This window comes from Mustela nivalis (genome assembly GCF_964662115.1).
Source record: "Mustela nivalis genome assembly, chromosome: 8".
Classification (NCBI taxonomy): domain Eukaryota; kingdom Metazoa; phylum Chordata; class Mammalia; order Carnivora; family Mustelidae; genus Mustela; species Mustela nivalis.
In genome coordinates this window covers 103,243,436-103,270,293 of record NC_139027.1, presented here as the reverse complement: position 1 = coordinate 103,270,293, position 26,858 = coordinate 103,243,436, and the positions used below count along the sequence as shown (strand labels likewise).

Genomic DNA, 26,858 nt, shown 5'->3' with positions numbered 1-26,858 from the left:
GTCAGAGTTTTCAGGGAAATTTGGAAACCAAGCATATCCTGCATTTGGAGTCAGACCAGTGTCAGGACCAGTGTAGAAGTCTGTGAGAGATGTCTGTTGCTCATCTTCTAGTGTCTTCCTGGCTACTGGCCTTTGTGAGTTTGTAGCCAAGAGTCTGACAGTAAACCTGGAGTTGCTTCGGTCAACAGGGCTGGAAGTCAGAAGGAAGAGCTGAACTTGGATTCAGGGGGGAGGGAGTGATACAGGTACAGACAAACCAGACCCTACCTTGGCATCTGTTTCTTACAGCATCTGACCACCAAGACCTTCTGAGCATCCTAGCTGCGGCTTCATGTCACCCCTCTGAATCTCTCACAGAGTTCACTGATGGCTAACTCCAATCTAGAAACTGACAAAAGAAATTCTGGGAAATGCCATACCGGTTTAGCCAAGAGGTCCCTGAACAAAAATCACAGAGGACCATTCCAAAGATTGTGCTCTGTGAAGTGCTCGGTAGGGTGCCTGACACACAGATCATCCAAAATGTTCTTTCCTTTCAATACCTGGGCTCCTGGCTACAGACCTCAACATGACAGACCCAGAGTTTGTGATTCAGAATCCCATGTCTTCCCAGTCCAGCTCAGCTTTCTGTTCGGCAGATGCCAGAATCTATGACCTCCTGAGACCATCCTGATTGCAAACACAGTGGAGGCACATCTTAAGCAGGAGTTAAGGGCTAATGACCAAAAAATTAAAAAAGAAGGAAAGAAGGAAAGAAAGAAAAGAAAGAAAGAAAGAAAGAAAGAAAGAAAGAAAGAAAGAAAGAAAGAAACATGAGGAAGAAGAAAGAAATATGAAGTTGAAATCACTGTTAGTTTCTCTTTATTTGGTTCAACACCAAGAAAAAATGTTGGCTGAACTTTAGAATGTGAGGTACAAATAGTAGATATTTTTAAACTCTGAAATTACACTCAGTACTATCTGACACTCATACAGGAGCTGACACAGACTGAGAAAACAGCAGAATGAACTTCCTTGGCTCATAGTCACTCTGGGACACAAGTGTATTATGTGGTGCAGAGAGTGAAATTGCCTACAGTTTGTTTTCCGCTTTAACTTATTACATGCATGTATACTTGAATTTAGGTTAGATATGAATATTATGTGATCTCCTTGTTCCAAAGCAAGGTTATTAACACAATATAAGACATTTTTGCTGCTTGCTGCAACAAAAGGGTCAGCGTATCAATTAACGTTAAGTTTGGCTATAAAGAAAACTCAATACAACAGCAGTTTAAGAAGTCCAGGCTCAGTGTTGGTGTGTTGCTCCATAATATCAAGAACCTAAACTCCTTCTATCTCTGTGCTTTGCTGTGCATTAACTGTGTTCCCAACATTACCTCATGCTCCAAGATAACGGCTACAGCTCCATCTACCACACCTGCCTTCCAGCCAGCAAAAAAAAAAAAAAAAAAAAAAAAAAAAAAAAGAGGATGGAAACCAAAAGAAGAAAAATAGACCAAGGGTGTATTCCTCCATTCTAATAAAGATTTTTCGGAAGCTACTTCATGGCATTTCTACTTAAGTTATGATGGTCAGTGGTTAAGTCCTTTTTTCTCTGATCAAATTATTGTAAACTTGTTTTCTGATAAAATTCCAGAATATGCAGAGAAGCCCAAATAACCACTTGCTTTAATGTTTGACTAACCCAAACTTCTGGACCCTGTTGAAATCTAATCACCTTCCACAACCAGCCTGGATCTAGTTGAGTCTAAAAAGATGCTAGGATTAAGAATGACTTAAAAAAAAAAAAAAGCATCCAGTGGGGCTACAGGACTGGTCTATTTCATAGTATAATAACTATGCTTATAATAATAAAGTGTTTTTTGCTGAGGATTTACTCTATATAAAGTAATGTGTCTATTTTACTTTCTTTAAGTTTCTCACAATCCTATTGATTTGGCCAACTATATCAGTCAAGACAGGTTTTTGCCCGCAGAGTACCTCTAATGAGCAAGCTGGGCGTTAACTCTATTCCCAAGGTTGTCTAATATTCCCAGATTGCTGCTCTGGGAACATGTGCCAACCATCACAGCAGCAAATGTGATAGCTCTCTGCTACTGCAGGTGATTTCACCCTCTCCCTTCCTCAGCCTGCCGGGGCTGAGTAATAGTAAAGTGAGCAACTCCACATGCTTGCTTGGAGCTCCGAAGTACATTGCCATTGACATGCTGGTTCTCGAGATCCATATCAACATGACTGAGAAGCTAAACACTTGAAGTCCTCCTTATTCAAGGTCACATGAACCCAGTCTGTGAGTTGGAGCAGGACATTGTGTATGCCCACTCACATATTCATTTGAAGACATCCTTATTAATATATTGTGCCCAACTCTGCTGCATAATTAAGACCTTTGTTTTATGGTACATACATCAGACTCTGGTGAACAGGTAGAATTTTGTCTTAATTGTGAAAGCATAGCCTCTTATTTTGCTAATGGAGTTAAAGTAACAATGTTCTGTTCTGAAGCAGGACAAGAAAGAGGGATGTTAATCCTTGTTTTGCATCCTCTGTAACACTGTTATCTAAAAATTATAACCCAAATCATCAAAATAGACCCTCCACATGTTCCCAGGGTCCTCCACAAAGACCCTAAGAACTAAAGACAGGCCATCAGTTTCTGGTGGGTATTTTTGTTTTTTGTTTTTTGTTTTTTAAATAAGGTTTCACTTATTTATTTGACAGCGAAAGAGAGAACACACAAGCAAGGAGGAGGAGCAGAGGGAGAGGGGAAAAGCAGACTCCCCACTGAGCAAGGAAACTTATGCAGGACTTGATCCCAGGACCTTGGGATCATGACGTGAGCCAAAGGCAGACACTTAACCAACTGAGCCACCCAGGTACCCAGAGACCATCAGTTTCAAAGAAGTTTATTAAATACGTTTACTTTATGAATACATGAGTCCAGAAACTTCTAATAAGCCAAATTTCTAAGAGGAAGAGGAGGAACTGTTAGCTGAAAGCAACTTGCATATCAATTCCAAAGTCTGTGCATGTGCTCTGAACCTATTTTTGCTTTAAAATATCTGCTAAGTGTCTAAGGATGGGAACACCACAATGTCGTTCTATTTCTCCTCTCCCAGCATGAACAAATGGACAGAGATGGAATAATTTTGTCTCTGATTATCAGTGTTTTTTCTCTGTAACATTTCACTAAATGGCACCCATTGGTATTTGTGCAGCTTTATTTTAATGCAGTATTCTAGTTATTTACTTTTGTACCATATTAGGGAAGTTCCTTTGCTGTATGCTCAGTTTATTAGTGGTCATCAAAATCAATGTAACAGGAGAAGTATTTTTACTTTTTATTATTCACCTGCTTACTGCAGAGGGTGCCTCCTGCTACCTCCACAAGAAAAGGTACTCTTGAGGACCCTCATGGGTTTGGATATGCACATTTGGAAGAAGAAATTCAGGGAGGTCTTGAGTTCCATATCTGAGTTAATACAATGGTGTGAAGAGCTACCAGTGGATACCAGGAGTCCAGCACTAAAAACAATTGTGAGGAAGTAGCCTCCAGGAAATTTCAAACACTTTGAAGAGGATAAGTATCTCCCCCAGACCCTCTAGTTGGGGTTTGGGATGATTCTATTCAGGTCTCAATGGCTGGAAGAGTCTCTGATGGTCTCTGGGTTACTATTTATGCATGCATTTCTTAAAAGATTTTATTTATTTATTTATTTATTAGAGAGAGAGAGCAGGAAGGAGAGGGAAAGAGAATTTGAGTAGACTCTGCACTGGGCACAGAGCCCAACATGGGGCTCCATCCTACAACCACAAGATCATGATCTGAGCTGAAACCAAGAGTCATATGCTTAAGCTACGACGCACTCAGGTGTCCCACATTTACATATGTAATTTTTTTACAGTCATGTGTTCTTATTAAAATCCAAGATAACCTTGAGAATAAGATAACTCATATACCACTTACGGGAGGGGGAGTGGAAGCTAAGTTCCAAAATGTTGCACAACTTGTCCAACATCCTTCTGATAATGCCAGGAACACATATCCTAAGATCCTTTAATGTTCTTGTCACCACACCTAGAGACTTTTCCAAAATTAGGAATGAAAGGCAAGAGGTTGAACACAAGCTAGCTTTCAAATGCTGGCATTTCCAAGTGATGATGGTTGAAAGTGTGATCGTAAGTGTATACTGTGCTTTTTGAGAACTTGGTCACCCAAGTGGGAAGACACTTTCTCCTTCCATTTGGTGGTCTCCTCAGATTAATATTCTCCTCCTTGTTGTAATTGGTTCCAGGTTCCTTTCTCCATCTTCACAACAGTTCATTTGAATCCAAGGAGAAATTTTCAGAAGTCACTACAACGCTTCCATTAATTTTAAATGATTGTGTTTTAAATTTAGGATCTTCAATATCAGAGCTGCATAACCTCTCAAAACTGCCAGATGGAGAAATTTCCCTCATTGATCATACATTTGATATTTTCCAGAGATAATACATTTTTTTACCTCCTGAAAACTGATCAGATTGAAGAGACTTTTAAGAAAAGACCTATTTCTTTCCATTGCTTAGTGCTATTAGAAGTACCAGTGGTATAATAAACTAAAACTTTAGGTTTATTTTTTCTAGTTTTGTTGAAAAATAATTTACATGCGTCACTGTAAAAATTTAAGGTATATAGCATAATGGTTTGATTTGCATATGTTGTGAAATAATGACCATAAGAGGTTCATACAATAAAAAGAAAAGAAAGGGGAAACAGCAAAAGAGATTTTCTTGTGATAAGAACTCTTAAGATTTACTTTCAACAATTTTCCTATATACCATACAGCAGGGCTAACTGCAGTACTATGCTATATGTTACATCTCTAGTACTTATTTATCTTATAACTGGAAATTTGTACTTTTTGACAACCTTCCTCCAGTTTCTCCTCCTCCCACCCCCTGCTTCTGGTAATCACAAATCCAATCTCATTTTTTTTCTTGTAATTTTATTTTTTTTTTCAATGTTCCAAGATTCATTGCTTATGCACCACACCCAGTGCTCCATGCAATACGTGCCCTCCATAATACCCACCATCAGGCTCACCCAACCCTCCATCTCCTCCCCTCTAAAACCCTCAGTTTGTTTCTCAGAGTCCACAGTCTCTCGTGGTTCACCTCCCCCTCCAGTTTTCCCCAACTCACTTCTCCTCTCCATATCCTCTCCATATCCTTATGCTCCACAAGAAAGTGAAACCATATGATAATCAACTCTCTCTGCTTGACTTATTTCATTCAACTTAATCTCCTCCTGTCCCATCCATGTTGATACAAAAGTTGGGCATTCATCCTTTCTGATAGAGGCATAATATTCCATTGTATATATGTACCACATCTTCTTTATCCATTGATCTGTTGAAGGGCATCTTGGCTCTTTCAGCAGTTTGGTGACTATGGCCATTGCTACTATGAACGTTGGGGTACAGATGTCACTTCTTTTCACTACATCTGTATCTTTGGGGTAAATACCCAGTAGTGCAATTGCAGGGTCATAGGGAAGCTCTATTTTTAATTTCTTAAGGAATCTCCACACTGTTTTCCAAAAGTGGCTGCAACAATTTGCATTCCCACCAACAGTGTAAGAGGGTTCCCCTTTCTCCACATCCTCTCCAACACTTGTTGTTTCTTGTCTTGTTAATTTTGGACATTCTAACTGGTGTAAGGAGATATCTCAATGTGGTTTTGTTTTAAATCTCCCTGATGGCTAATGATGATGAAAATTTTTTCATGTGTCTGTCAGCCATTTGTATGTCTTCTTTGGAGAAAAGTCTGTTCATGTCTTCTGCCCATTTTTTGATGTGATTATCTGTTTTGTGTGTGTTGAATTTGAGGAGCTCTTTATAGATCTTGGATAGTGTGTACTGTCATCTGTGAATATCTTCTCCCATTCCGTGGGTTGTCTCTTTGTTTTGTTGACTGCTTCCTTTGCTGTGCAGAGGTTTTTGATCTTGATGAAGTCCCAAAAGTTCATTTTCACTTATGTTTCCTTTGTCTTTGGAGACATGTCTTGAAAGAAGTTGCTGTGGCCAATATCGAAGACGTTACTGCCTATGTTCTTCTCTTGGATTTTGATAGATTCTTGTCTCACATTGAAGTCTTTTATCCATTTTGAGTTTATCTCTGTGTATGGTGTAAAAGAATGATCAAGTTTCATTCTTCTATACATAGCTGACCAATTTTCCCAGCACACTTTGTTGAAGAGACTTTTTTTCCACTGTATATTTTTTCCTGCTTTGTTGAAGACCATTATGCCATAGAGTTGTAGGCCCTTATCTGGGCTCTCTACTCTGTTCCACTGGTCTATGTGTCTGTTTTTGTGCCAGTACCATGCTGTCTTGGTGATCACAGCTTTGTAGTAAAGCTTGAAATCAGGCAACGTGATGCCCCCAGTTTTGCTTTTCTTTTTCAGTGTTTCCTTAGCAATTCGGGGTCTCTTCTGGTTCCATATAAATTTTAGGATTGTTTGTTCAAGCTCTTTGAAAAATGCCACAAGTCTAATCTCTCTCTCTTTTTTTTTTTTTTAAAGATTTTATTTATTTATTTGACAGAGAGAAATCACAAGTAGATGGAGAGGCAGGCAGAGAGAGAGAGGGAAGCAGGCTCCCTGCTGAGCAGAGAGCCCGATGCGGGACTTGATCCCAGGACCCCGAGATCATGACCTGAGCCAAAGGCAGTGGCTTAACCCACTGAGCCACCCAGGCGCCCCAAGTCTAATCTCTTTTTAATGAGTTGTGTGTGTCTGTATGTTTGTGTGTTTTAGATTCCACATGTAAGTGAAATCATATAGTATTTGCCTTTTTCTGTTTGACTTATTCATTTAGCATAATGCCTAAAGGCCCATCCATATTGTTCAAATAGCAGGGTTTTTTCTTTTGTTTATAGCTGAATTATACACACACACACACATGTGTGTGTGTGTGTATATGTGTGTGTATATATCTATGTATCTGTATATGTAGAGAGATAAATATCACAACCCTTTATCCACACATCCATCATTGGACATTTAGGTGTTTCCAGTGTATTGCCTACTTTAAATAATACTGTTATAAACATAGGGGTAGAGATACCTTTTTAAGTTAGTGTTCTAATTTCCTTTGGATCTATTCCCAAAAGTGGAATTTGTAGTTCTAAAAATTTTAGATTTAAATTGTGATTTCTTCCAAAAACACAAACATTTCTTTGTTGTATAAGCTAATGTTTCCCCATTCTTTCCTTTAATAATTTTTTAAAAATCATTTTTGGACATGTCATTACACAGAGTAATCATTTTTCAGTCCAGGATAAAACACTGGAAGAAATAGAAGAAATTCAGTCCTATAGTTTATGCACAGGCATTTGGAGTATTTCCATCCTGTGGCCTTAAGAGTTATTTTCATCCTGCCCTCTTATTTTGAAACTGCTTCTTAAAGTTCTCACATTTGCACCTATCTTCATGGTAAATTGTTTTAGCATGGTAATATACTCAGATCAATTGCCAGTGGCAGTAATGCAAGCATCAATCATGTACAAATGTGTAATAACTGGGAAACAAATGACATTACCCCCTTCTTCTTTTAGCCTGGTACAGTTTGCTCTTCTGGAGGATGCCTTTAGTGCAGAGTAATTTCCAGGGAAGTCTGAAGGCACATCAGTTAAGCATTAAGAATTCTTTCAGCTCACCTGGTCCTCAGAGAGAGAGGGAAAATATGCAGCAGCTTGGACTCAGCCAGCACCGTGGAGAGAGCTACCATGTGGATGCTACAGAAGGTTCTGAGTCAGGTCACTCAGCAGGGTCCTGTAACCTTCATCCGACCTCCTTAGGGCCTCCTCCCATCCCACATATCTTTTATCTCTCTCTCTCTCTCTTCCTAGCCCTTGGATGTTAGGATTTCCTGGTTGTTCACAATGTAAATTCTGGTTGTTTGGTCCTGAGAACTTTCCCTCCAAATCCTGATTTTCCCATTTTATCCACGCCTCTTAACATAGTTTTTCTTACTATTATTCCACCTGCCCCAATATATGTCATGTTTTTGTTCCTATTTGTTTGTTTCTTTTTACTTTGGCTATTCTTTTTTTAACTCAGTTGGCCTTCCAAAAGGCTGAAATTTCTTTGGGCTATATTCATCACAAGTGTTATCTTGAAATATGTAATAAGTTGAAAGCACATGTTTTCTATGTCCTGAAAATATATACCATGTGTTACATTTCACATAGGTAAGATGTCAGTCATCTGTTATGGGACTCTTTACAAATGTGTGGGAGGGTCAAGCAAGTCCAACAAAGCATAGTCAAGCCCCTGGGACTAGCAACATTCTGGAGCTATTATCTCCTTCAGCTTGAAGAGATGAGGGAAGGTGATGGTTAGTAGAATCTGGAGAGAGAGTTGTATGGTGACCCAACAGGGAAGGAGCTTGGAAAATAAAAGCCCTGAGTTGTTTCTATTACCCTACTCTCTGATTTTTTTTTAAAGGTTTTTTATTTATTTATTTGACAGAGAGAGATGACAAGCAGGCAGAGAGGCAGGCAGAGAGGGAGAGGAGGAAGCAGGCTCCCTGCTGAGCAGACAGCCCGATGTGGGGCTCGATCCCAGGACCGTGGGATCATGACCTGAGCCAAAGGCAGCGGCTTAACCCACTGAGCCACCCAGGCACCCCGATTTTTTTTTAAACTGTTCTTCCTGTTGACTGAATCCAATGGGAAGGCATAACGCAATGAATCTCATTGATGTCGCCCTTTGAAGTCAATCTCCCAGGGCACAACACACATTAGAAAAGGGTGGAGAGGGGCGCCTGGGTGGCTCAGTGGGTTAAAGCCTCTGCCTTTGGCTCAGGTCATGATCCCAGGATCCTGGCATCGAGTCCCGCATGGGGTTCTCTGCTCAGCGGGGAATCTGCTTCCCCCCCTTTCTCTCTCTCTGCCTGCCTCTCTGACTACTTGTGATCTCTGTCTGTCAAATAAATAAATAAAATATTTAAAAAAAAATAAGAAGAAAAGGGTGGAGAGATCTGAAGGGGAAAATGGAAATAACCAGGCAGATACAATATGCAGAGTTGAGATCTCTATAATAAACCATAATAGTGAAAATTAGAAAGATGTAAACTGGGATTGTATTATAGAACTCAATTTATCCATATTCACAACCTGGTTCTTAAAACAAGTAGCTTATTTTCTTAAAACAAGTAGCTCAGGGGTCTGCTGCTCAGGTATTTTGTTCTCTCTTGAGTATCAAAGCTAATTATTCTTCATGGGATTCCTCACTCAATAGCACTCACCACTCAATAAATTAGACAAACATGAGTAGGTAATTCGCCATTGTTTAGCATTCTAGCCTATTTGAAATGACTTAAGACCAGTGGATGCAACTGTATGTAAATGATTGACTTCATGTTCTACCAAAATCTTTTCCTTGGTTCATTCAATGATTTGGTTTTTTAAATTCCCCTTGATTAAGGTTGAACATAACCCTTAAAATCTGAAAGCAGCCACAGTGTTGTGGTTTTTGACAAATCACTTCAGCTAAAAGACGCAAGCTCATGCTCCTTATTTATTCATCTGTTCTTGCCAAGGGAACTTGCCAGCTCCTCTTGGTGCATGTCTCCTGAAAAAGATGAGAGGAGAAATCATAAGGGCACCTTGAAGAAACAATGTAATTATACATAAAGTCTTATGGGTAATGCTGAAAGTTAAGGTGATTTTGCCATCTCATGTGGAACTGAGAACAAGAACCTTCCTTTCCCTGCCAGTGAAAGGGATATGTAGACTCATTCTAGCTTCAATGCATGTCTTTTTAAAGATTTATTTTTGTCACCATTTGAATCCTGGCATTGACATATAGCTATATAGTAAAGTGAGTGACTGACTTTCCTTCATGAAGACTGTACCCATCATTTGACCATTCCTATGCTCTAACCAGTTGAGCCAACTCTTCATCGACATGTCACCAGGCATGCATTTGTGGCATGTCTGTAACATTGGCTAAGAGCTATCATTGTCCGAGGGCCCATACAAATAGAATGATTCTTCTTATTATCCACAAATAAATAACCAACGCATCAAATATTACTCTCTCTGTCCAGCATTTAGGGGATGTGTTATAACACCAGACCATTTATATCTTAGCTTTATTTAAAGAATACTTTGCAATATAGTTCTGTTTCATAGATTGTCTCTCACCCTGATGCATTGTTCATCTTTGCTGAGCAGGATTATGAGAAACACATGTTATTTCATCCATCTAATATTCTTACCACTTTCTCTGGGGAAAAATCCCCTTGTTTTCCTTTGTCAAATACAACTTTTTTATTATCAGTCCATGTAGTTCAGGTCCCATGTCAGTTTCAGGAGAAGGCAAAAGACAAAGGCCTGGCTAGTGGCTATTTTAATAATCTAAACCACATAGTCAGGGAAGAATTGGTCACATGCCACAAGCCAAGTTAATGACCTAGTTTTCTAAGATTTTACAAAAATTACTGGGGAGGGTGCTTGTGTGGCTCAATCGGTTGGGTTTCTGCCTTAGGCTCAGGTCATGATCCCAGTGTCCTGGAGCTGAGTCCTAATGGGCTCTGTGCTCAGGAGGAAGAAGTCTGCTTCTCCCTCTCTTTCTGCCTGCCATTCCCCCTGCTTGTGCTCTCACTCTTTCTCTCTCACACACAAAAATAAATAAATAAAATATTTTAAAAAAATAGTACTGGAGAAAAAAGCTCTCTTTCCTCTAATATTAAACCAAGGACAAGAATAACAGACCCTAAAAATGAAGATGGAGAACGTTCTGGATCCAGTCTTACCTGAATCTGTATCTATTTGTGGATTCTTCTAGGGTGTAAAATGAGAAATTTCCCTCATTGTTTAAGCCAGTTAGAGTTGTAGTTCTAATGCTTATAAACAAAAAAAGAAAGAATAAAGAAGGAGGAGGAAGAGAAGGAGTAAAAGGACAGGAAGAGGGGGAAGGGAATGGAGGAGGAGAAGTAATACAAGTGGGGAACTACAATCTGGAATATGTCCAAAAGTCTGAGGTCATATAACTAAATTCCATTACTTTTCTCAACTCTGGATTTCATGTATTTATTATTATGGCCTTACTTTAATCATCCTCAAACTGGACATTACCATTCAAGTCAAATTGAGACCCTAGCAATGCTTACTTGGTTATTCTGAAGAAAATGTCCAAAAGGACAACCATTCTAATTCTCAAGTCCTCCAAGAGGAGGGTGATACATTCTTCCACACAGAAATGAAATTGTTGAAATGTTCCTTCTCAATGTTTTGGAACATACCTCAGATTCATTATAGATATTAATTTAGAAATTAACCCTTTAAAATAGTTCTTGAGCCAATTGTTTAAATTGGCTTGTAAAGACATATTCTTTTAACAAAAATGTTTATAGATATTGGACTTAGCTTGATGTTATAATTTGGATTACAGTCCAGCAGATAGTCTCTCTTACATTTCCACTATGAACAGAGTTGAGATTGGCCATGTCACTTGCTTTGGCCAATAGAATTCTAGCAGACATGATGTAGGAGGACTTAAGTGTTGTTCTCTGGCTTAGCTTGGGTTTTGAACAGCAGTGATAATCATGAAAGAGGTAAGTGCTTAGTTTAGAATGTTGTCACTGAAAATCAGCCTTAAGTGGAATCTTAGACACAATCAGTCTAAGCAAATACTCCCTGATCCCCATTTACACTGAGGCCTAGAGGATGAAGCAACTTAATTCACATCAGGACTTACCTCAGAACCAGCACTAAAGGAAGGGATTTTGACTTCCGGCTTCACAATCTTCCCAGAATACCACCATATCCTCTCTTCAGTATTTAGACACTAATTCATAGTCTACTTCAATATTTCAATCTTCTCATATTGGTAATCCTGGTTCTGTCCTCCCCAAGCTGTCTTCCAAGGATTGCCTTATAACAAAACACAGAATGTGAGAAAAACTGACCATATTGGACATTGCAAAGATTTTCACTACTAGAAGAGAGATGAAATGCCAATTTATCTATTCTGTGTGGATAGATATCTATCTATCTAAGAATAGATATCTATTCTTCTATGTGGACAGAGTGCCTTTGGCCAAGACTGCTTCCATTTCCTGGAAGGCTGTATTCCGGAAGCCTGAGTCTAATTAGGTAAGTCTTTTCTTTTTTCTTTTACATCTATGCTAGCAATTGTTTTGGAGAACATGTTCTCATTTCCATGTTATTTGAATGTGTCCTATCAGAGGCATTATAAAAATCTCTATAACATAATGAATTGAGACCTTACAGATTGTTTACCCCAGAAGTCACAAACTCAGATGGCTTTATGGGTTAGATCAAGGAATGTAAAACACATGAATCCAGAGGCTGGGAGAGTATTCTGGCAAAGTTAGCAGTTCAGGCCCTATTACATTGTTGGGGAGGGGGTCGTGGAAAATGGTAACTACTAATTGTGACTATGTTGCCAAATCTTTGGTTATTGCAAAAGAAGGAATATTTGGGAATTTTTTAAATGGAAAACAATCCATTTTTAAAGGATGTTGGCTATTTTTTTAACATGTGATCATATTAGACATGCTCATAAACTGAATGTCACTCACACAAATTAATGCATCATGGAATGTGCTATCAGAAATTAGGAATACTGTAATTAAGTCTGATATGAATTTAAATGTCCTGATTATGGAATTTTAAAGGAGAAAATAAATCTATAAAAACCACTAGACATTGTTTTCAGTAGCTAGTTCTAGAAATATGTTTCAAAGGTGTACTTTTTGGCACACTCTCTCTAGTGTTATGAAGATAAAATGGATATTGTATGATGAATTTCCTAAAAATAGACTATGCCATGTTTCTAAAACCATGAAAGCACAGAATATTTTCACAAGGCATAGAAAATGAGATATCCAAGAGCATGGTCATCAATTTCTAGCTATTCTTTCAGCATATTAAAAACATTATATATCAATTTCTCTACTTGGGAAAGGTCATCGAAATCAATACTAAACAGTGTATAATTACCCAGAGAAGTAGGTCTAAGTCAGGATTTTCTAGAATCAGGTGTTTCATTGCAATGGCAGGGTTAGCCTTAAAAAGCTAGTACATATGTTTTAACATTTGAACTTTTATTTTACTCATAAAATTTTTATCTTCTTAAATTCAGTTTATATTTGCTAACAAGCCATGTACTTTGTTCTCTCTACATTACTTCTACATTATTTGAGGAGTCCAACAAAAGTCTCCCTGTTAAAGATAATTTCCATAATCATTCAAAAAGTGAAGGGAGGAAGGTTTACTGTATTTTTTAAAGACCATGAAAAAGAAAAGAGAAATAACACAAGGTAGAGAATTCATGAATAGGTAATCACTTTCTACAGACAATAAGCAATGTTCCAATAAGCCCTGAGAAATAGCTAATTAATTTTCCAAGTGAGCAAACATTATTTTGTAGCCCTGTAGACCTAAAGAGGAATCTAAAGATAGTGAATAGAAATGTGTTCCTAATTTTCAAAAGAAGATTAAAAGCATTCTTGGTCCTCATTGTTTAGCTACTTCAATTCCTATCAAAATAATAGAACCTGAATTAACACACAAAAAATAAGTTTTTGCTGTCTTGGAAAATAAGGAAGGAATGAGTAGCTTTTATTTATGAATAGTCAATTAGTCTGAATAAATTTGATGGTTTGTTGATGAAATTGTAAAATGAAGTCAACCCCAAACACTCTAAATTCAATGTCTTGATGATTATAAAATACTTGATAAAGCCCCATGAGTCCTCCCCATTATATTAGTTTAAGATGGCTTATGTAACTAAAGTCAGCTGAGGCTTCGCAGCTGAAGCAAAAACAGAGATAAGTCATTTAAGGAAAAGGTATAAGGTGATAAAAGCTATAGAAATTGGAGGACAGACCAAGTAAGTCCCAATGACTTAGAAGGTGTGGGTATACACTAGGGAATGAATTAAAAATTTCCAAATACCTGAATCTTAAGTTACAGCCAATATGAGAGTGAAGATAAATATCGCAGGGAAATGAGGTAAGAACTTGGGGAAAACTTATCTGGAGAAAATGTTGAATTCGAAATTTGGCAGAAACCTGTACAGTGGTAACCATACTTCAGGAAGTCTGAGTATGGACTGGTGTGGAAGGAACAGGAAGCACAGGGTTATTGGTGGAATCAACTTGAAAGGATTGCTAATACAGTATGTGATGATAAAGAACTGTGGCACCCAGTGAAATCATTTTTACTGCACTTAAAATTCTCAAAATGAATGCAAAAGTAATGACAAAACTCAACCTGATTTATAAGAAAGCTGTATTTTAAATTGCATCTTCTGTTGTATATGTCTATTTCTCTTCAAGTTGCATTCCACCCAACTGAAATAAACAGAAACATAAGATCTTTTCCCTAATGAACCAAAGACTACTAAAGGAACCAGCAGCCTCTCCTAGGGCTGCTTCTAACTTTCTCTCTCCTCCCCAGGGTTGGGTTTCCCTTGATTTGAAGCTCCCTGTGCCCAAATTTCTCCCTGGCAGTATATCTGAATAACAGTGTACCAATCATAGCTCAGGCGGTTTGGGTTCTTTTAATCACACATAGGTCTGTTGATTTACAGTTGTGAATCTGTATAATGGGAATACTCTGGTGGTTGTGGGACAATGTCTTCAAAGAGACCCTAGGGGTTAGGTAGCACATTTGAAATAGAACCAAACGTATGTTTTTTTCTATAGACACAACAGTATCTTAAATAGTAAGAACCTCAACATACTGATGATTTTCATGTCTGGTCCTGAGTGTCAGCCAGTTTGTATTAGTTATTCGTTCCCCAAGTCCACAAAATTAGCAAGTAAGAGATTCTTGGTGTGTGTATGAGGGGAGTATATAAAAGTGAATAAACCTGATGCCACCATAATGTAATTTATTTTTTTATTTTTTAAAAAAGATTTTATTTATTTATTTGACAGAGAGAGTGATCACAAGTAGGCAGAGAGGCAGACAGAGACAGAGGAGGAAGCAGGCTCCCTGCTGAGCAGAGAACCTGGTGTGGGGTTCTATCCCAGGACCAAGAGATCATGACCTCAGCCGAAGGCAGAGACTTTAACCCACTGAGCCACCCAGGTGCCCCACCATAATGTAATTTAAAAAGTATAACTATCCTTAACATCTCTCAAGCTATTGATGATTCTTTCTACATCATAGTCTACTTTGGCAATTCTTTGAAATTCCAATTTGGCTCTTGGACCTAGAGGGTATCTAACTCCTTTTACAAATAAGGAGATTGAGGCTTTGAAGGATACAATGATTTAACCCAACTGGCATAGCCAGTGACAGCAGAGCCTACAATAGACTTTCTGCCAACTGGATTGCATTCTAGCCCTTGAAACATTCTGCTACCATTTTCTCTCCTGTTCACCTTCTATTCCAAAGTTACTATTGGTACTCAAAAAAAAAAAAAAAAAAAAAAAAAAAAAGGAGCTCAGGAATAGTTACCTTAAAGAAGGTATGTGTGAATGCACATGGATGTGTCTTTGTATCTCAAGTAACAATTCAATATATCATTGTATTTCCTCCACTTGCATACATTGTTATGCATTTAAAATTGAGCATTTGCATCATAAAAAAATCCATTTTCATTTGCTATGCTGTTCTGACAATATTATGATGAACTGTATTCTATGTAAACCACTAAAAATGTCTTATTTTAATCAGCCATCTAGGCTTTATTTAGCTGGTACCCAATTTTACGTGGTTTTAATTACTGAAAATTCAAATACATAAGATTCAACATTTACTAGCATTTCATCTTTGGAATTTATTTAGGAAATGAAGTATTGCTTTGTGGTTTTAGAAAAAAATTAATAAATATCTCTGAATAGATGGTAATTTCATGTTCATTTTCAAAGAGATTTAGCTACATTAGCAGTGCTATTTCCCAACACCCATAATCTTCTAAATTGACTTATTTGATGCTTTTCAGATCTATTTTTCTTAAGACTTAGATTTTTATCTCTGTTGCTGCTTTTGAAATGCTCTCCATGATTGTGAATCCATCTAATGTAATTTTCACATTTGGTGCCATTTTTCTCAAACGACAATACAGGGCAGGAAGAATCATTTGGCATTTCTTCATACCAGCCTAATACTTTGATTTGAAATATGGGTGAAATATAAGGAAAAGAGAGAAAGGAAGAGCTGAAGGTCTCTTAGTAAGAAAACCTCGTGTTAAAATCAAACAGATGGACGATGAGAGGTAAGCTGTGGAGTAGGATAAGGTGATTAAAAAAAAAAAAAACTCAGCAGAAATGAGCCTCTGAGCAGTAAAGAATTGAGGAAACCAGAGAAGCTCTGCTCCCTTTTATTAATACTTTCTTAGAAACCTTGTCTCCACTCTGGCCGCTTTCATCTTTAGTCTATGTGCTAGTTCCTTCTCAACACCTCACTTAGCTTTTCTTAAAAGAGTTTAAGTACTAACACTACTACTAATAATAATAATTGCATACAGATCTCTTATGCTTTAATCAAAATTTTCAATAACGTCTCATTTTTGTTTGGTGATGTTTGAACAGGCTCTTGGGGAGCAAAGTATGTCTGCAAAGGGCATGTGCTGTGAAGACTATGTGTCCCATGGCCCTGTGTGTATTCATTTCTATCAATATTGTTTTTCTTGTGTAGATTCTGTCTTCATACTAAAATGAAAAGGGGGAAGTCTGTTGAAAATAAAACATGTATGTGTGTGTGTGTAAAATGTGTCAACATTATTCTCTCTCTCCCTTTCTCTCTCCTGTCAACCTATTTCTCTGTCTCTGTCTTTCTCTGACTGTACTGCGTACACTTAATCAAGCCTCTAAAAAGAAGCTCTCTTACCTCTTATCGAAGTAAAGCAGAAATCTGAACTTTGGAGCTAAATGATAATGGGAATCAGTGTGCATTTTCTGTAACTCAACAATATTTGAGTTCCTTTAAAACAATCACTCAGATTTCTTGGCAGACACCTCCCCCCTACTTCCTCTCACTGGGGCAGGAAGAAGTCAGTGTAAGCCCTTGGTAGACTTCGAGTGCACGTTTCTTAACTGGATAATTTAGTTGACCTGCTGCCACTTGGCCTGAATCCGCCCCAGTTGAGAATGCCCAACTGGAGTCTTGGCCCAGAGCCTAGGATTGGTGGCTACACCTTTCCAAACACACACCCTCGCTGTCCTTGTGCTACGGAACATCCCCAAGTCTGAGAATGTACCTCCAGGCTTGTCAATGCCGGCCGCGCCTCTCTTGAAAGCGGTCTCTGCGGAGCAGCCCAGACTCCCGGGAGGAGTCTCATCTAATCACGGTGGCTGGTGGGAGTGAGTCTGATCTCCTGCCAGGCTTCCCAGCTGCTTAGTTCCAGACAAGCCCGGAGTCTATAAAAAATATAAATAAATAAATAAATAAATAAATACTCGCCCCCATGAGTCACCCAAAGAAGGCTGCTTTCCCTAACCTTCCCCGTGCCGGAAAGGGGAGTAACCCTCCCCCGGGATTTGCCCAAAGTGGCGAGAGGAGGGTTAATATTTGCTTTGTTATTGAGAGAAAAAGAGGCAAATATGCCTTGAGAGAGAGAGAGAGAGAAGGAGAGAGTTGTTTTGGAGCGGAAAATAAGCAGGGGAGAGGGATAGGGAGAGGCCGGTGCCCCAGCTCCCCTCGGGGCCTCAGAGAGCGGCACACGCCGTAATTCCCTTTCCAGAGCCTTACAGATTTCCACAAACAATGACATCACTCCGGCACCGCCGACCAGATTACAGCTGGGGGGATTTTCCTGGGAGCAAGGCGGGCCCGGGTGGAGAGATGGAGGAGCTCTCCAGGGTTCTGAAAGGGGCGGGGGCGCGGGCTCGCCGCTCCGCGCCCCCCGTCGGCGGAGGCGGACCGGCCGGGCCGGGGGCGGGCAGAGGCGGGCCCGGGGCGGTCCGGGGCGGGGCCCGACGCATCTCCTGTCCTCATTGGCTGATAGCGGGCACACGTCACCCAGGCTGGTGCTCTCCTCCGGCCCCCGGTGGAATTGGAGCCGAGGAGGAGCTGAAAATGCAGATTTAGCCTCAAGCACAGACAGACACTCGCTCTTTCTCTCAGATACACACAGCTCCCCCCCATTCGCACCTCTGCCAGCGAGCCTGATTACACGGCTTCCCCGCCAGACAGATGCTGGAGAAGAGCACACATTGATTTGCTGCTTTCCGAGCCCCTAGTCAGTCTTTTTCCCAACACAAAGATTTTTTTTAAACAAACAAAAAACTATCTATCTATCTATCTATCTATCTATATATTTTTTTGCACCTTTCCTCCGAGTCCCCCGCTCCACAAGCTTGCGCGCCTCTTAGCACCACTTTTCACTCCCAGAGAAAGATGAAAGGTGGCTGTGTCTCCCAGTGGAAGGCGGCCGCCGGGCTCCTCTTCTGTGTCATGGTTTTTGCATCTGCCAAGAGACCGGTCTTCACGAATCATTTTCTTGTGGAGTTGCATAAAGGAGGAGAGGAAGAAGCTCGCCAAGTTGCAGCAGAACACGGCTTTGGAGTCCGAAAGGTAAGATCTCCCTTGCATTTCGCATGTTGTTTCAAAACGGGGGCAGCTCTGCGCAATCTCATTGCAGATTTGCAAGTTTTCTTTCTCATGCGATGCAGATATTCTGCCATGGGCTCTTTAACACGACATTGCCTCCGGTGATCTTTCACGGGTTATGTAATTAAAATGTCCTTCAAATTGTACTAGTAAGGTCACAAAAATAATTTATTGCTCTTTGACTTGGTGGCGAAAACCAGATAACACGTTTCTAACAATGCCTTGCGCCCGGGCTGCTGTCCGAGGTACCAAGTTCTCAAGGCTGCGTGGGGATGGAGGAATGAAGTGTTGAACATCTGGGCTTGACGTTGGCAGTCTTTGCCAGGGATGTATCCCCTGCCCCCATCTCCTGGAGAAAGAGTAGTTTCCGACCGACAAGACTAAAAGCTTGGACATTGCAATTCACCTCCGTGCTTTTCGGATCCCGCGCTAGGAGGACTTCCCTCCCGGTGACTTGGGCCCCGGCTCTTTTCCAGGAACCACAGCTCCCTGGCTGCAGGAGACTTGGAGACATGAACTCGGTTTTCTTTCCAAAATCGGGGTGGAATTTCTCGCCCTCGCCCCTGCCCACGAGCGCCCGCCCCCGAAGCGTACTGTTAGTTAGCTCCCCGATTCTCAACTCACAGCTGTAGAAGCTAGAAAGGTAAATTTTGAGAGGAGTTCCCTATGGAGAAATCGGGGCATCTCTCCCGGTGTGTGGGCGGCCAGCTTGGCTTTCCCACGAGAGTACGGGGATCCCCATTCCAAGAAGTTGTCAGAGTTCAACTGTTTGGGCAGCTAGGTAAGGCTCCTAATATAGGATGCCTTGGGACTCCTTTGGCGACTCCAGGGTATCCATTCTGGGAAAGCAGTGAAGAGGAGAGTGCTGGGTGGGGGCTGTGGCTTATCTATTTGTCCTTCTTGCAAAATATCTTGTCAGAAATCGCAAGTGTCCTTAGCGGACCTGGCGAGGCGTGGGATGGAGTGAGAGTGCAAGGAGAAACCGGGCGAGGGGAGCGTGGAGGACATCGGGATGCTATTTGGCAACCAGAGGGCTGGGTGGAGGTCCGTGGGATTCGGGGCTCTCTTTCCTCCCTCCTGATCTTAGGGGAGAGGCTGGAGATGATCGGCGGGTGCTTTCTTCTGTTGCTTTTGCCTCTCAAGGGCAGCGTGAACTAGGTCTCCTATGGGTCCCCTGTCCCGACTTCCCACGCCTCCCGCCTCCGTCCCAGACGCGGCGAGGGCTCCCTCACACGCCGCGGGCTATTCCTCCTCCGCAGGGCGTTGGCAGGCACCATTTCGACCTCAGGTAGGTTTCAGAACGAGTTAAGTCAGAGGTCTGGGAGGAGGCGCCCGCCTGGTCTACCAGTGGCGCGCGGGCGGGTCTTGCAGTAGGGAACTTGTTGCTCCCGGGAAGCGTGGGTGGAGCAGGGGAGAGAAGATGCCAGCTGAGGGAGAAGCCCGTTCTCGCCTGGAGTCTGGGGCTGTTTCAAGAGTGCCACCAACACAATAAACAGGCAGACCCTCCGTCCTTCCCACCCCACCCCACTAACTTGGCAAGACTCAGGACCCAGGAGCCATAAATATAAAAGTGTTTGTGATAGTGATTGTTATTACCTGACAGCAATAGGACACCCTTGTGTTCTGCAGTCTTTACATACATTCTTACTTAATATCCTCAACAACTCTGAGGAACCTACTGTTGTTATTAAGTACATAACTCTGATATGGAAATGGGTTCAGATCAGGGTCCAAGGTAAAAAAAATAATAATAAAAAAATAAAGATTTGAATATAAACCCAGATTTTTTAGAGATAAACTCATGTTCTTTACCTCTTGGTATATACCAAAGAGGATAAGTGCTCTGCAGGATGTGTTGGGCTGTGAGGTATGCCGAAAAAGGATGTGGCATCAGACTCTAGTTTTTGAGAGTAAAGGGGTTGCAGTTGGTGAAGAAATCCTGTTTCTCTCTCCCCATGCCATGCACTTTTTCATAGCATAGGCAGACATTGCTATCTTTTTACCTACCATTTAGAAAATATGCCTTTTAGAATCTTAGCAACTTAAGCAAATGCGGGAGTAGCTAAGACAGATAATGGTTTAACTTATTAATTCTCCAAGAGGGACATTCTTTTTGTATAGAGGTAAATAGCTTAATGGGGTTTTTGATGGTGAAGTTTGAGAAAGGAGTTATAGAGATAATCTTTTCACAAATGAATCTGGATAATTTTGATATACTTACCATAAAATCTGAGGGAACTCACACTTTGGGGTAAAATCAGATACCTAAGCCTCTCTCATTCCCACTCTTTCTTCAAGAGGAGTCCACTGGTATTGCATCAGCCTCAAATGTGCAATTTTTATCTAGGAAAAATGAGCTTTTGCCTTGCCACCACTCCTAACCTCTCTATAACCTCTCAAAAGTAGCATCTCTTATCCAGATGATTTTTGTTCTGATACATATTTAAGTTAAAAAATCAGTCTATGGCAGAATGCGTCTGATGAATCTTTGCATAATGCCACACCTGCATAGAATTAACACTCTTTTTCTTCCTTGGATTCGTGTTCTACCCATCCTTCAAGCCTGAGCTTGAACCTTCCCTGATGCTATGAACAACAATATGCTTTCCATTCTCCAAATTCCTCTTTGACAAAAAAGCAAAGCCTACACAACATAAGATAGTACATTCCATCATTTGTTTTCTAGTCATTTGATATATGTAAGTAAATATGGGTGTAAGTATCTGTCCACTTGAAAGGTATTAAATATTCAAGGATGATATCTTCTATATTTCTGGTTTCCTCACCAAAGCCGGACTTTTATTGGGTTTGCCACCCTGTAAAGAAATGTCCTTTGTTTTATCTGTTCCTTTAGGTTTGTCCTGTCTTGTTTTCATCATGCTGTACTGTACTTTTGTTACTCTTTTTTTTTTCATTTTAAACACATAATATCTCTTCCTTCCTCTCTCTAATACTCAGTGTATCTTCCAACTCCCTACTGCTCCATCCTTTCCGATGCACAGTGTCAGACACAAAAGATCCTTGATGGTTATTTATTCATCCCAAAGAAGGGTCAGCTAGGCAGACTGGAGGAATCTACTATTTTACTGAATTATCCCATCTAACTTCAGAAAACTGTGACATAGAAATTGTTGTCATCAGTCCTTATTCTCAGATGAAAAACTTAAAGCACCAAGTAGTTATGTTTATATTTGGAAAGGGAAAAAACTCAAATTTAAAACCAAATAATTTTGTTATTCTACCAAGATGCCTCTGGGAAACCCTTCTCTTACAACCAAGAACTCCACTCTTGGGGCACCATTTTAGAGTTCTGATGGGTTTTTTTTTTCCTTTCCTTTCTTCCTTCTTACTTTTTTTCTGCATCCAACACCTATGTGTGCCTAGGTCATTAACTAATGTGTATGAGTATGTACTTCTTCAGATAGATCATAAATCTTCCAAGAGAAGAAGCAATATACCATGTCTTCCTTTAGCCCCATATTTAGCATGGTGGTCTGTATAAGATATAATAAATGAGTATTTGTTGATTATTTTGTCAAACTCTTACAAGGCCATGAACAAACAGTTATATTTCTTCCCCGAAGTGAAGGAAAACTACCTATAACTTTACTGTCAGAAAGGTGTGTTGAGACTAAATTTTCTATTTTGTCATGACCTGACCCAAGGACATAAGTTCATCAAAGAAGATATATATGTCCGGGAGAATGAGTGAGTTTACAATAACATCAGAGGTGTTATTCCAAAGAATGCCTTAAAATTACCAATACATTACTAATTTTAAATCCTTTGTTAAAAAAAAAAAAAAGAAAGAAAAGAAAGAAGGAAAAGCACAATTACTTATTAAAATGATGTGTTGAGGGTGCCTGGGTAGCTCAGTGGGTTAAGCCTCTCCCTTCGGCTCAAGTCATGATCTCAGGTTCCTGGGATCCAGCTCCACATCAGGTTCTCTGCTCAGCAGAGAGTCTGCTTCCCCCTCTCTCTCTGCCTACTTGTGATCTCTCTCTCTCTCTCTCTCTCTCTGTCAAATAAATAAATAAAAAATCTTTAAAAATATAAATAAAAGATATGTTGAAGGTTGGTCAAAAATCAAGTATGAGGGGGAACCTGGGTGGCTCAGTGGGTTAAACCGCTGCCTTCAGCTCAGGTCATGATCTCAGGGTCCTGGGATCGAGTCCCGCATCGGGCTCTCTGCTCAGCAGGGAGCCTGCTTCCCTCTCTCTCTCTCTGCCTGCCTTCCTCTCCATCTACTTGTGATCTTTCTCTGTCAAATAAATAAATAAAATCTTTAAAAAAAAAATCAAGTATGAATTTAGGTAAAAATCCAAACAATTGACAATTAAGTGTTTTTATTTTACTACAATAGATTTTGTTTTTTATCCATGTAGACCTAAGGCTAGGAAAATCATGTAACTACTCTTATATGTGTGATCATTAATTTTTTTAAAATCTAGTATTAATTGTGCTGTTATATAATTAAAGAGTAAATTTCTCTTCATTTTAATTGAATGTCTAATTTTAACTTTAACTGAATTTAATTTTAAAATTAAATTTCTTTTAACTTTATTGAAGTATAATTTAGGAAAGAACACAGCTTTATGAACTTTCTCAACGCAGGCACACATGTATATCTAGCATCCAAATCAATAAATAAAATATTATTCACATCTCATAAGTTCCCCCTCTTGCTCATTTGGGTATTTTTTGGTTTTAGGTTATTAAGCACATTGCTTCTTTGGATACTGTAGTGTATGTATTTTGGTGAACACACATATGCCTCCCTGTTGGGAATATCCCTAGGAGTAGAATCATTGAGTTAAAGGGCATACACACATTCAACTTTAGGAGACTGTAGTAGTTTTCTATTGTTGTGTAAAAAAATTACCACAGAGTTGGTGTCCTAAAACCACACGAATTCATTATTTCATAGTTTTCATGGGTAAGGAATCTAGCACATTTTAGTTGGATCTGCTGCTCACAGGTTGAAATCAAGATATTGGCCAGCTATGTCCTCATCTAGAGGCACAACAAAGGGAAAATCTACTTACAAGCATAGTCAATATTTTAGAATAATTCAGCTCCTTGTAGTTGTAGACCTGGGGTCTTAATTTTTTGCTGGCTCCACTCTCAGCTCCCGGAAGCTACCTTCATGATCTAGTGCATGACCCCTCCCATAAACCTCACACTTTCACCCTTCTTTCAGGAAGGGCTCAGTCCCTGCTTAGGTTAACCTGATTAAGCCAGGCCCACACAGGATAATTCTTTTGATTAATTCAGATAAGCTGATTTGGGACCACAACTACATTGGATGAATCTCTGCATCTCTGCTATATAATGTAATCTATACAATACTGCCTCCACACTCAAGGGAAGGGGATTATACTGGGCATGCACACAAAGCAGCAGATATCTTGGAGACCATCTCAGAATTCTGCCTGCCACACATGACCCGAAAGCATGTGAGGGTTCTGATTGTTCCACATTCTCACCAACATTTGACTTTTTATATCTTTTTCCTTTTAGTTATTTTGGTGGTTATCTAATGGTGATGGTATCTTATTGTGATTTTAGTTTGCATTTCCCTGATGATCAACTGAAGCTGAATACATCTTCATATGCTTTTTGGTGGTTCAGATATCCTTTTTCATTCATTATTTGTTCAGGTCTTTTGCCCTGAAAGGGTGTTTTTTTTTTTTCTTTTTTGTTGTTTTTGTTTGTTTGTTTTTGTTTTTGTTTTGCTTTGTTTTTTTGGTTTGTGTGTTCGTTTGTCTGTTTGATTGTCTTAATTTTTGGTTTGTAGGAGCTCTTTGGCTATTACAACAGGAATCTTTTGTCAGATATATTTATTTTGAATATTTATTTTCACCCTTTCAGTGGTGTCTGAATGTCCCAAAAATATTGAATCCAGATTCTATAATTTCACTTTCATTTCATCATGCATCAGTTGTCAGTCCAAAGAAGTAATCCCCTACCCTCTGGCCCATACTTCTCTGATCAAGATTAACATGGTTTAGAGGGGGACAAAAAGTAGAATATAGATTTGATCCTAAGTATTTACAAAAGGATTTCTAGGAAGCCCTTAAGGAATAGCTTTGCTGAAACTCCAAGACCTACTACCATTGTAGGCAAAGGCAAATAGTCCAGAACTCTACTTCCCCAACATGAATACTATGAATTCCTTTTAGAACCTAATTTAATGCTGTATGCCTTTTGTCAAGTCCAAACTCTTCCCTCAAGTCTTTTCTGACTGACCTAGACCAGAACATTCTCTCTTTGGGACTTCCTTTGCATTGAATCTATTCCTTTCTCTTGGCACCAGTCACATTTGTCACAGCACTGACTACATCCAGTGTCCTTCTTGTGACTGAAGAAAGCCAGGAACGGCCATGTTCAAAAGTAAAAATGTTGGGATTTAGAATTAGACAGTACTGGAAACTTGTCTAGTTTACAAAATCTCTCAGAGAGAGGTTCATGTTTAAAATATAGTGGTTAGGAAAAATAAATAATATAGTGCATGTAAGGCGCTGGACACATTGACAAGTGCATGGAATAAACAACCTATTATTGGTAATAGTAATAATAATAGGGTGATAGCATCACTATATCTATAGATCTTTCTATCTATATGTATTTTTTTTTTTTTGTTAACTCAAGAAGGCAGTTGTAGGTTGTACTTTCTCAGGAGTAACAACTGATTGAATGAGGAATAAACTCTGTCCAGTGGGAACCCATCTATGAGCTGGCCATGGTCCATAAGAGGGCCTGGCTCAAATAATCCAGTGAATCTAATTCATTATAGACCATGATGATTATCTCAACCAATCATACTGGGGTTCCTTGGGAAATTTAATTCACTAGTTGCTGTAGAGAGTAGAATGGGTTCTAATGCCCGTAAAAGGGCATCTCCAGGCCATGGGAGATGCAGACATTTCTTCCTGAGTGCCTAATAATTTCCAGGTCCATTTCCTAGCAAAAGACACCTGTGACAGAGGTAAAAGCTAATCACCAAACTATTTTCCTCTTCTCCATGGGCCGCAGTAAGACCACACTTCCTAGCCTGTCTTGCAGATGAGTATGACCATATGATTATACCCAATGTAATGTAAGCCAAAATGAAGTGCACTGCTTCCTTGCTTAATGCATAAAAACTTCCCATAAGTTGATTCTCTGCCCTCTTTTCTCTTCTGAGGCTTGATGTGATAGAGAACAGTAACTTAGGAAGCTAAATGCCAAAGATGGCAGAGATGGAAGGACCCCAGGTCCCTGATTCTTGACTTAGAAGAATTTTATGAGTGAGAAATTAAACTGCTATTACATTATGGCACTGAGATTTGAGACTTTATCTTTAGAACAACCAGGATTACCCAAACCAATATACTGTCAATAAATATCCCTTTTCTTAAGTTGTTTGATTGACTCTCTAAACCTTACAACCAAACCAAATCAGATCACAAGAACAATAATTTTTTAAAAGACTTATGCAAGCTCCTATATTTTCACTTCATAATGTAAGCCAACTTTTCAGGCCTTTGTGATTTTTCTTCTCCATGAAGATATAAAATCCATTAAAAACTTTTGTCCCACTGGCAACCGATTTGCCCTACTCATAATAGGGGCTCATTATGTGCTTCTTGAATGATAAATAAACTTGGATCACAAAGTGACTGTTTGGTCATTAATTCAGAGAAAAGGCATTTAAAGAAATAGTTTTCAAATAATTACCCCTGTAGCATCCATTTGTTTATAGGCTGCAATTTAGCTAGGAAGAAGAAGTAGGTAACAAGCAGCAAGTCAACGCCTGGGAGACTCTTGTGTTTCCCTAAAATTCCCTACTTAGAAATTATCAGTAATAGAATGGATTAGCTCTTTGAGCAGGAAGGAAAAAAAAAAGCCTACAGTTAAAACTTGATCAAAATACAAAAGAAGGAAAAAAATTACACCTCTTTTTCTCAAATGAATGAATATCTAAAATACAATGTTTCTTTCAAAAGATCTTATTAGCTGTAGATCATAATGTTATAGCATATCAGGGAGTAATGCTATAGTTAAGTTTGCAATAATTATATATTTCGCTGTAACTGCTCAAAGAAATCAGGTTTTAAAAATAAAACATGAGGGCCCCTGGGTGGCTCAGTGGGGTAAGCCTCTGCCTTCAGCTCATGTCATAATCTCAGGGTCCTGGGATCGAGCCTACCCACACTGAACCCCACATTGGGGTCTCTGCTTGACAGGGAGCCTGCTTCCCCCTCCTGCTCTCCCTGCCTCTCTGCCTACTT

The 26,858-nt window shown here is 39.6% G+C and overlaps 1 protein-coding gene across 1 annotated transcript in view; it reads left to right on the top strand.

Annotated features, from left to right (window-relative positions):
- Window positions 1–18,028: 18,028 nt before the first annotated feature.
- Window positions 18,029–26,858, top strand: part of PCSK2 (proprotein convertase subtilisin/kexin type 2) — a 270,666-nt gene continuing 261,836 nt past the window's right edge. Inside the window, exon 1 of the mRNA XM_082743215.1 lies at window positions 18,029–18,549. Coding sequence (XP_082599341.1) covers window positions 18,373–18,549 — 177 coding nt within the window. The 5' untranslated portion in view covers window positions 18,029–18,372. The remainder of the gene's footprint in view (window positions 18,550–26,858) is intronic.